Below are 11,464 nucleotides of genomic sequence, written 5' to 3'. Positions count from 1 at the left end.
TCAGAACATTCTGATTTTGACAACCACTGGCTGTCACCTGGGGATCACCATGCCCAGCTGGCCTCCTGGGCACTATCTCCCCATACACCTCAGCAGTTGCCAAGAAGACAAGTCCACTGGCCTCAGGGGCAGGGCCTTCAGTGTTTCAGTGGTCACATAAGCACTCGTCACCTTATGTCATGCTCTATGAGGGACGCTGGCAACAACACAGACAATTGCCCATCCTGCACAGCCTGCAGCTCCACTGCAGTGTGCTGGGTCGGTCTCAGAGGAGGGACAAAAGGCAAGGCTTTCTCTTAGGAACCTTTAGAAAGAGGTCCTTTAACAGGAAGTAAAGTAAGAGACAGGAAAATACAGAGTGGGCCAAGGAGCAGCAACTTGTGCCCCGCATCAGTAAGAAGCAGTGCCTGAAGGCTTTAGTATGCATTATAGGTGGGGAGCACAAAAGGTATTTAAAACCCCCCAGCGGCACCACGACACAGAATAGCATGTGATTATTCAGAGACACGTTGGCAATGCAACATTAACCCCTGGGCCCCGCCTCTTCTCTGGAAACAGCCAGGCTTGCTGGGGCCCATGTTCAGTGGCCAGCTTTGGGTAGGTTTTCGGTGCCATGAGGCTACCTGGGCAATAACGTTGTCCTCAAAGCCTCACCTTGGAGGAACTTGGCAATTTAACCCTGAGCCCCAACCTGTGCTTGGAAAGCACTGCCGTTCTTCCAAAACGGACACTGACAGAAGAATACAAAATAAGAAAGGTGATCATAAATCAAATCACAAAAGAGGTGACAGCCCATTTTTAAAAATCAGGTTTTGTTCTCATCATACATGTCCAAAGAAGGTTCGATTGTGGAGAATTCACTTTCATACACCAGGCTCCGAGGGGACAGAGAGTTCTGATGAAAGAAGTGACCGCCTAAAAAAGGAACAAGAAAAACAGACTTAATAGGTCGTCAGGCCTATACTCCCCACATGGCTTGAAGGAAAGAACGCGGACTACTTCAAAGCATCACATTTTCTCAAATATCTCCATTTTGGACTCTTATCATGAAAAGAATACAGGCATCCCTCAGTGTAAGCACACTTTAAACATGTTTCCAGTGCTTGGATACCCAAGAGATTAACCACTGGAGCTCTTCAAGCAAAAGCTGCCTGTCTTTTTCTTAAGAGAAAAAGACTCCACTTATACATTTGAAGACTTCTGTCTGGGAACACACGGTCATGTGGAGAACTCTCAAACCTCCTGTTTGAGCACCTGTTCTGGGCTGAGCCTGATGGAGGGGGTAGGGTGGGCACAGAGCCCCTTCATCAGCTGAGCAGACTGACAGATGTGACTTTGAAGCTCTGATAATGCATTAAAAAGTTTTTACTTATATCAAAGTTCATTTGCATGGTTAATTCTACACATGTTAAGACCAGTAATCTCCAGTCCTCCTTTCTCAGACAGCCACTTTGAGCTGATCCATGTCCCTAAATAATATGCCTGTGTTGATCCTTCCTAATTGTTTCAGTCTTAGACTTTATCTACCGCACTCCTACTATGGAAAATGAGGATTTTTCCCCTCCCCTCTACCACATCCACACATATTTTCCATTGCCCCAATATAACTATATTTTGATTAAAAAATTCAGTGTTAACAACAGGGTCCTACTGTATAGCACAGGGAACTATATTCAATATCTTATAATAAACTATAATGGAAAAGAATATTAAAAAGTATATATATAGATACATACCTATATATCTATATATATATCTGAATCATACCAGAAACTAACACAACATTGTAAATCAACTATACTTCAATTAAAAAAAAAGATTTAGGGCTTCCCTGGTGGTGCAGTGGTTAAGAATCTGCCTGCCAATGCAGGGCACACAGGTTTGAGCCCTGGTCTGGGAAGATCCCACATGCTGTGGAGCAACTAAGCCCGTGCACAACTACTGAGCCTGTGCTCTAGAGCCGGCAAGCCACAACTACTGAGCCCACGTGCCACAACTACTGAAGCCCGTGCACCTAGAGCCCGTGCTCCACAACAAGAGAAGCCACCGCAATGAGAAGCCCTTGCACTGCAACGAAGAGTAGCCCCTGCTCGCTGCAACTAGAGGAAGCCCGCAGGCAGCAACGAAGACCCAACACAGCCAAATAAATAAATAAATTAATTAATTAATTTAAAAAAAAGATTGTGTCTACATTATTTGACTATTTGTGCTATTCAGAGCTGAGCCATGCTTACTCTGTCCTTCCTTTCCTGAACAACTGTTTGTTTTTACAGCCTATTGAAGTATATGTGACATACAACAAAATGCACATATTTGAGGTGTACAGTTTGACAAGTTTGGACATATGTATACACCCCGAAGCCATCACCTGAATCAAGATAGTGAACACCTCCATCACCTTCAAAAGTTTCCTGGTGTCTCTGATAATACTTGCACTTCTCCAACTCTGCTCCTATCTCCAGGTAGACCACAGATTAGTTTGCATCTTTCTAGAATTTGATTTAAGTGGAATCATATGGTAATTTATTGGCTTTTACAAATAAAGCTGCTATGAACATCTGTGTACAAGTCTGAGTGTGGACATGTGCCTTCCTTTCTCTCCGGTAGGTACCTAGGAGTGGAATCACTGGATAGGTGTATGTTTACTTTTTGAAAATGGTTGTACCCCACCAGCAGTGAATGAGAGCTCCAGTTCCTTGGCATCCTCGTCGGCATTTAGATGGTCAATTTTTTACATTTCAGTCATTCTAGTAGGAGTGTAGTAGTATCTCATTGTGGTTTTAGTTTGCATTTCTCTGATATTTGGCATCTTTTCCTGTGCTTATTAGCCAACTGTATATCTTCTTTTGTGAAGCCTTTTGTTCAAATCTTTTGCCCACTAAAAAAATTTAGTTGTCTTCCTATTATTGACTTGTAAGAGTTTTTTAAAAAAATAATTCTAGAAACAAGTCCTTTGTCAGATATATGTTTTGCAAATATTTTCTCCTGGTCTGTGGCTTGCCTTTTAATTTTTATAACAATGCCCTTTGAAAAGCAAAAAGTTTTGAATTTTGATAAAATCCAATTTATTGATTTTTCCTTTTATAGTTTGTGCTTTTTGTGTCTGAATAAAAATATCTTTGCCAAATCCAAGGTCATTAAGATTTTCTCCTATGTGTTCATGTTTTATATTTTTAGTTCTTACATTTAGATGATCCACTTCAAATACATTTTTGTATATGGTGAGAAATAAAGGTTGAAGTTCAGCTTTTGCCTATGGATATTCAATTGTTCCAGCATCATTTGTTTAAAAGATTATCCTTTCCCAATAGAACTGCCTTGGCACTTTGGTTGAAAATCCATTGATCAATGTGTATGGTCTTTTTCTGGGCATTATTCCAGAAATTCGTTTATCTATCTTTACACTAATATAACACTGTCTTGATTACTACAGCTTTTTAAATCTTGAAATCAGGTATTATAAGTTCTGTAACTTTGTTCTTATTGTTCAAATGATATGATGGGCAGGGAGGAGAGGAAGGCTGTTATAAGGAGTATAGACAAGTATTAAATGAAAGCATTTCATGCACTAGTATGAGTAGTAGGACCATTTCTATTTTCTTGTTTAACTTTCCTATATTAAAAACGTCTGCATTTAAAAAACTGGGATAAATTCAAAGATGCTTACCATCTGTATAAGCAGACCTCTTAGAGGAGTCCCAAGTAAAAGATGGGATCTTTGATCTCTGACAGCTGAGTCTCAACCCTCAGAGGAATCTGCATAGTCCAACAGGGCTAAAGGGTTAAAGATTTTTTTTTTTAAATTTGGTTGCACAGGGTCTTAGTTGCAGCAGGCAGGCTCCTTAGTTGTGGTCCCAGGGTTCCTTAGTTGTGGCTCTCAAGCTCCTTAGTTGTGGCATGTGAACTCTTAGTTGCGGCACGCATGTGCGATCTAGTTCCCTGACCAGGGATCGAACCCGGGCCCCCTGAATTGGGAGCTCAGAGTCTTATCTACTGTGCCATCAGGGAAGTCCCAGGGTTAAAGATTTAAAAACCAAACCAAACAAACAAAAGAAACCCAGCAAAAGAAGAGGCTTCCTGCTCTTCAGGAAGAACTAAAGCTGCCAGAAGTGGAAATGACCTAACCTTTTGTGGTAGTGTACTGATCAGCTGACACCAAATCTTTGGTAATAAATAATGGGTCAGAATTTACTCAGTAATCTACCCAGCTATTAACCAGTTTACTTGAGAAAAATATACTATCAAGAGAGGAACACACAAGCAGCTGAATTTCAGAGAAAGGCGTGATGCTGGCTTTGCCAAGAAAGCACAGCATATTTTTCAACACCTGGAAACATCCTATTTACTGATTAACTGATTATTATTATTTTTGTTATTGGCTACGTAATGTTATTAAGTAAACTCTTGAGGTATAACCTCTATACAGATGTGCACAAAGTATAAGTATACAGCTCAGTGAATTTTTACAAAGAGAACACACCCATGAAATCACTGGATCAAGAACTAGAACCCGGGCTTCCCTGGTGGCACAGTGGTCGAGAATCCGCCTGCCGTGATGCAGGGGACACGGGTTCGTGCCCCGGTCCGGGAAGATCCCACATGCCGCAGAGCGGCTGGGCCCATGAGCCATGGCCGCTGAGCCTGCGCGTCCGGAGCCTGCGCTCCGCAACGGGGGAGGCCACAGCAGTGAGAGGCCCGCATACTGAAGAAAAAAAAAAAAAAGAACTAGACCCCTACAAGGACCTCTATTGATCCCAGTCACTAGGCCCTCTCTTCTCCTCCAAAGGAAACCACAATCCAGACTTTTCAGACCATGGTTTAGTTTTGTCTATTTTCAATTTTACATAAATAGAAACAGAGTATATCTTCTTTTGTGTCTGGATTCTTTCAGGTAATATTATGTTGTGACATTCATCCATGTCATTGAATATAGCAGTAGTTTGCTCATTTTCACTGCTGCATGATATTCCATTGTACAACTACCCCACAATTTATTTATCCAATCTTCTATTGATGGACGTTTGCTTTGTTTCCACTTTGGAGCTATTATGAATATTGCTGTTAGGAATATTCTTGTATTTCTTTTTTGTACATGTGTATGCAATTCTCTCAGGTAAACTAGGGGTGAAATTGCTGGGTCTTAGGGTATGCATATACTGACAGTTTTGGCAGATACTGGCAGTTTTCCAAAGTGGCTGTAACAATTTTTACCCTCGTCAGTGGATAAGAATTCCAGTTGTTCTATATCTACACTAATTCTTGATATTTTCTGACTTTAAAATTTTTGCACTTCTGGTGGGTATATAATGGTATTTCATTGTGGTTTTAACTTACATCCCCTGATGACTAAAAAGGATGAGCACTTTTTTATATGTTTTTAGGCTATTTGTACATCTTGCTCATCCTGAAACGTGTATTTATTTCTTTTGCTCATTTTTCTATCAGGTTGTCGGTCTTTTCCTTCTTTATTCTGAGTATGAGTCCTTTGTCATAAGTATTACTTATGACATTATGTAAGTAATATATAAGTATTACATTACTTTGCTATAAGTATTATAGGTTTTCTTCTAAAATAGTGTATTGTGATGAACAGAATTTCTTAATTTTAGTGTGGACCAATTTATCTATCTTTATTTTATGGTTAGTGCTCTTTTGAGTCCTGTTTAAGAAACTGCCTATCCCAAGGTTTTGAAGATATTCTATTTTATCTTTCAGAAGCTTCATTGTTCTACCATTCATATTTAGGTCTATGCTCCACTTCAAATTCTTTTTTTTTTTTTTTTTTTTTGCGGTACGCGGACCTCTCATTGCTGTGGCCTCTCCCGTCGCGGAGCACAGGCTCCGGACGCGCAGGCCCAGCGGCCATGGCCCACGGGCCCAGCCGCTCCGCGGCATGTGGGATCCTCCCGGACCGGGACACGAACCCGCGTCCCCCGCATCGGCAGGCGGACTCCCAACCACTGCGCCACCAGGGAAGCCCTCAAATTCATTTTTGAGTATGGTGTGAAGTAGGAATCAAGATTCACTCTTTCTTTATAGATATTCAGTTGATGCAGCACCACTTATTGAAAAGACCATCCTTATACTCACTACTATACAGTGCTACCTTCGTATGATACAAGCGTTCATAAATGCATGGTCGTTTTAGGACCATATTCTGTTCTATTAAGATATTTGTCCATCCTTGTATCAATACCTCACAATCTTAATTACTGTACCTTTATAAAAAGTCTTAATATCGAGTTCGGTAATTCCTTCACTTTATCATTCTTCAAGATTGTCTTGTTATTTTTGGCCTTTTAAATTTCTATGTAAATTTTACAGTCAGCTTGTCAAGTTTTACACACACACACACACACACACACACACACACACACACACACCCCTACTGGGATCTGATTGAAACTGCAGTGAATCCATAGGTCAATTTGGGGAGAATTAACATCTTTATAATATTGAGTCTTATAACCTATCAACCTGGTATATTCATTTATTTCATTCATCTTTAATTTCTCTCAATAATGCTTTATAGTTCTCTGTGTAGAATTCTTGCACATATTATTTTAGATTTATTCCTCAGTATTTGATGTATATTTGATGCTTTTGTAAATGGTATCTTTTTTAAAATTTAATTTTTAATTGCTTATTGTTGGCATATAGAAAGAAAATTGACCTTGCTAAATTTACTTATACATTTTAAGAGCTGATTTGTGGAGTCTTTTGGAGTTTTTACATATACTACTATGTTGTTTGTAAATAGTGACAGTTTTATTTCTTCCTTTCCAATCCTTACATCTATTTCTTTTTCTTACCTTATCATATTGGCTAAGGCTGCCAATAAAATGTTGGAGAAATCACAGGAGGTATCTTGATTTCCAATCTCAGGGAAAAGTTTTAAATATTTCATTATTAAGTATGATGTTTGCTGTAGTTCTGAAAATACTCACTATTAGATAAGGAAGAATGGGTGCTGAATTACAGCAAATGTCTTTTCTGTATCTATTAAGATAAAAATATGACTTTTCACTTTCATTCTGTTAACATGTTGAATCGCACTGATTTTCAACCTTGCATTTTTGCATTTTTTAACAAATCTAACTTGGCTGTAATTTTTCCTACTTATATATTGTCAGATTCATTTAGCTAATATTTTATTTAGAATATTTGTATCTATATTCATATAGTAAATTAACTTGTAATTTTCCTTTTTGTAATGTCTTTGTCATGATTTGGTGTTAGTGTTATGTTGGTCTCAGTGAAGGATTTGGAAGTATTCCTCTTTTTCTATTCTCTGGACAAATTTGTGTACGACTGTTTTATTTCTTCCTTAGATGTTATACACAATTCATCACTGAAACCACCTAGGCCTAGAGTTTAAAATTTTTTTTTAATTAATTATTTAAAAAATTAAAGTATAGATGTTATAACATTAATAATATAATATCTATAATGTTACATTAGTTTCAGGTATACAACATAGTGATCCAACATTTTTATAGATTATACTCCATTTAAAGTTATAAAATTTGGCTATATTCCCTGTGCTGTACAGTATATCCCTGTATCTTGCTTATTTTATACATAGTAGTTTGTATCTGTTAATCTCCTACCCCTAGAGTTTTTCTTTGAGGGAAGATTTTAAACTATGACTTTATTACTTAGATGTAGGAGAATTCTGATTTCCTGTTTCTTCTGTGTCAATTTTGGTAATTAGTATTTTTCAAGGAATTTGTCCATTTTCATTTAAATTTCAGAGATTCTTAACACAAAGTTGTCATAATACTCTTTTATTATTAATTTTTTTATTATAGTAAAAAACATAACATAAAATTTGCCATCTTAACCATTTTTAAGTGTATAGTTGAGTAGTGTTAAGTATATTCACATTGTTGTGAAACATCTGAAGAACTTTTTCATCTTGCAAATCTGAAATCTATACCCATTAAACAACAATTTCCCTTTTCCCCCAGGGAAAGGAAAATTTCCCACCAGGGATCCTTCTGATCCCTGGTGACTACCATTTTACTTTCTGCTTTTATGAACTTTATTATTCTTATTTTTAATATTTTATTTTTAATGTATTTTTAATGTATGTAAGCTCTGTACTGATGTCCTCTTTTTTGTTCTTCTTATGGGTCATTTGGGTCTTTTTTTCTTGATCAGCAGAGGTTGTCAATTTTATTAGTCTTTTCAAAGAAACAACTTTTACTTGGTTGATTTTTTTTCTATTGTATATTTGTTTTCTAGTAAATTAATTTATGATCTTTATTATTTCCTTTGATTCAGTTTGCTGTTCTTTAACTGAGAGGAATGCTTACAACACAGATTTTTAGCCTTTTCTGTTCTAATATATGCATTTAAAGCCACAGATTTCCCTCTAACATGGCTTTAGCTGCATCACACAAGTTTTGATATGTTGTGATTTTATTGGCATTCAATTAAAATTTTTTTTATAATTACAACTGCAATTTCTTGACTCATGAGGTTTTTTTTTAGAAGTTTATTACTGATTCCTATCATTCCAATATCGTTTTGTTATTCATTTCTAACTTAATTCCAGTGGTCAGAAAACATACTCTGCATGACTTCAGTCCTTATATATTTGTTGACATTTGCTTTATCACCCAGAATATGGTCTATTCTAGTAAATGATCTATGTGCACTTGAAAATAATATATATCCTGTAGTTGATGAGTGCCATATATACGTCAATTACATCTGTCTATTAATTATGTTGTTCAAATCTAGATCCTTAATGAGTATTTCTCTGCTTGTTACCAAGAGGTATGTTTAAAATTCCCACTGGGACTTCCCTGGTGATGGCGCAGTGGTTAAGAATCTGCCTGCCAACGCAGGGGACACGGGTTCAATCCCTGGCCTGGGAAGATCCCACACATCGCAGAGCAACTAAGCCTGTATGCCACAACAACTGAGCCTGCGCTCTAGAGCCCGTGAGCCACAACTACTGAAGCGCAGGTGCCTAGAGCCTGTGCTCAACAAGAGAACAAGAGGTGCCACTGCAATGAGAAGCCCGTGCACCGCAATGAAAAGTAGTCCCCGCTTGCCGCAACTAGAGAAAGCCTGAGTGCATCAGCAAAGATCCAACACAGCCAAAAATAAATAAATAAAATAAATTAATTAAAAAAAATAAAATTCCCACTGTGATAGTGGAACTGTCTTCTTTTAGATCTGTCAATTTTTCTGTCATATATCTTGAAGATATATTAGGTACAAAAATTTAGAACTGTTTTCTTCATGATGGATTAACTCCTTCATCATTATGAAGTGTCCCTCTTTACCTTAAAGCATATTTTGTTATATTTATATAACAATTTTCTTTTGGTTAATATTTACATGGTATATATTTTTCTATCATTTTACTTTCAACATTTCTGTCTCATATTAGAGCACTATTACACATTCATTGATGTATATGTATATAAATTTTAAATCTAGTCTATATTTATCTTTGAGTATTTAAGCATCCATTTACATTCATTACTGACATATTGGGATTTAAATTTATCATTATATTGTTTTGTATTTATCCGACCTGTTCCATATTATTTTCCTCCTTTTTAACTCTTCTTAAAGATGACTTTATTTTTCCATTCTCCCTCATAAGTTTATTATATATTATTTATTATTCTTTTAGTGGTTTTGCTAACCTAGAGACCATTATTTTTTTTAGTTGTTACCCTGGATCACAACATGTATCTTTGATTTATTAACATCTAATATAAATTGGTGTTTTTAATTATTCCTGTAAATACAAGTGTCTTAAGAGTACTTTTATTCCATTTATCCTCTCCCATCTTTTTGTGCAATGAATGTCAACTAATTTCCACAAGACATTATTATTAGTGTTTTATATTACATCGATTGTCATTTTACCTGAATATTTACCCTTGATGTTGCTCTTGAATTTTCCTGCATCTCCATGTTTTTATCTGGAATAATTTTCTTCTGCCTAAAGAACTCCCTTTTGGTGTTTCTGTTTGTTGGAAAATGTCTTGTTTTATCTTTATCTTTTAAAATTTATTTTTATTAAAAAAAAAACTTTTAAGAGTATAATAATTTTTTAAAAATATTTATTTATTTATTTATTGGCTGTGTTGGGTCTTAGTTGCAGCCTGTGGGCTCTTTGTTGCGGTGTGAGGGCTTCTCTCTAGTTGTGGTGTGCAGGCTCCAGAGTGGGCTCTGTAGTTATGGCATGAGGGTTTAGTTGCCCCACGGCATGTAGGATCTTAGTTCCCTGACCAGGGATTGAACCGGTGTCCCCTGCATTGCACTATGGATTCTTAACCACTGGACCACCAGGGAAGTCAGCTCATCTTTATTTTTGATGAATTTTTTTCCCTAGGTTTTTAGGTTGGCATGTTTTTCCCGTAACACTTCATTCCACTGTTTTCTGGTTTCCATTGTTTCTGTCAAGACACCAACTGTCAGTCCTCTGTTGCTATTTTAAAAGTAATATATTTCATATAAGATAGATAACCAGCAAGGCCCAACTGTATAGCACAGGGAACTCTACTCAATGTTCTGGGATAACCTATAACAGAAAAGAATCTAAAGAAGAATGAATATATTATATGTATAACTGAATCACTTTGCTGTACACCTGAAACTAACACAACATTGTAAATCAACTATACTCCAATAAAATTAAAATTAAGAAAGTAATATATTTCATATTGAAGAAGGAAAAACAGAGTTGGAGGACTCACACTTCACAATTTCAAACTTACTACAAAGCAACAGTAATCAATACCATGTGATCCTGGCACAAGGACAAAGAGTCAATAAAATAGAATTGAGAGTCCATGAATAAACTCACATATTATGCTCAACTGAATTTTGACAAGGGTACCAAGAGTATTCAACAGGGAAAAAAGAATAATCTCTTCAACAAATGGTACTGGGACAAATGGATATCTACATGCAAAAGAATTTGGATCTCTACCTCACATCACATACATATGTTGACTCAAAATGGATGAAGATATAAACATAAGAGCTAAAACTACAAAACTCTTGAAGTTTTTGTGACGTTGAATTAGGCAATGGTCTCTCAGATATGACACCTAAAAACACAAACAATGAAAGAAATAAAAGACTCCATCAAAATAAAAAATTTGTGCTTGAAAGACACTATCAAGAAAGTGAATAGATAAAGAATGAAAGAAACTCTTTGCAAATCATATATCTGATAAGGGTGTAGTATCTGAAATATATAAGGAACTCTTACAACTCAGTAACAAAGAGACAAACAATCCAATTTAAAAATGGGCAGGGCTTTCCTGGTGGGACAGTGGTTAGGAATCTGCTTGCCAATGCAGGGGACACGGGTTTGAGCCCTGGTCCAGGAAGATGCCACATGCTGCAGAGCAACTAAGCCTGTTTGCCAGGACTACTGAGCCTGCACTCTAGAGCCCACAAGCCACAACTACTGAGCCCACACACC

The 11,464-nt window shown here is 36.9% G+C and overlaps 1 protein-coding gene across 1 annotated transcript in view; it reads right to left on the bottom strand.

Annotated features, from left to right (window-relative positions):
* Positions 1–790: 790 nt before the first annotated feature.
* The window catches only part of RNF130 (ring finger protein 130), a 125,306-nt gene continuing 114,632 nt past the window's right edge, over positions 791–11,464 (bottom strand). The window contains exon 8 of the mRNA XM_028498056.2: positions 791–915. Within this exon, the coding sequence (XP_028353857.1) occupies positions 806–915 (110 nt within the window). The 3' untranslated portion in view covers positions 791–805. The remainder of the gene's footprint in view (positions 916–11,464) is intronic.

Source organism: Physeter macrocephalus, chromosome 2 (genome assembly GCF_002837175.3).
Source record: "Physeter macrocephalus isolate SW-GA chromosome 2, ASM283717v5, whole genome shotgun sequence".
Lineage (NCBI taxonomy): Eukaryota > Metazoa > Chordata > Mammalia > Artiodactyla > Physeteridae > Physeter > Physeter macrocephalus.
The sequence above is the reverse complement of the archived record's forward strand: the minus strand, read 5'-3'. Positions and strand labels throughout refer to the sequence as shown.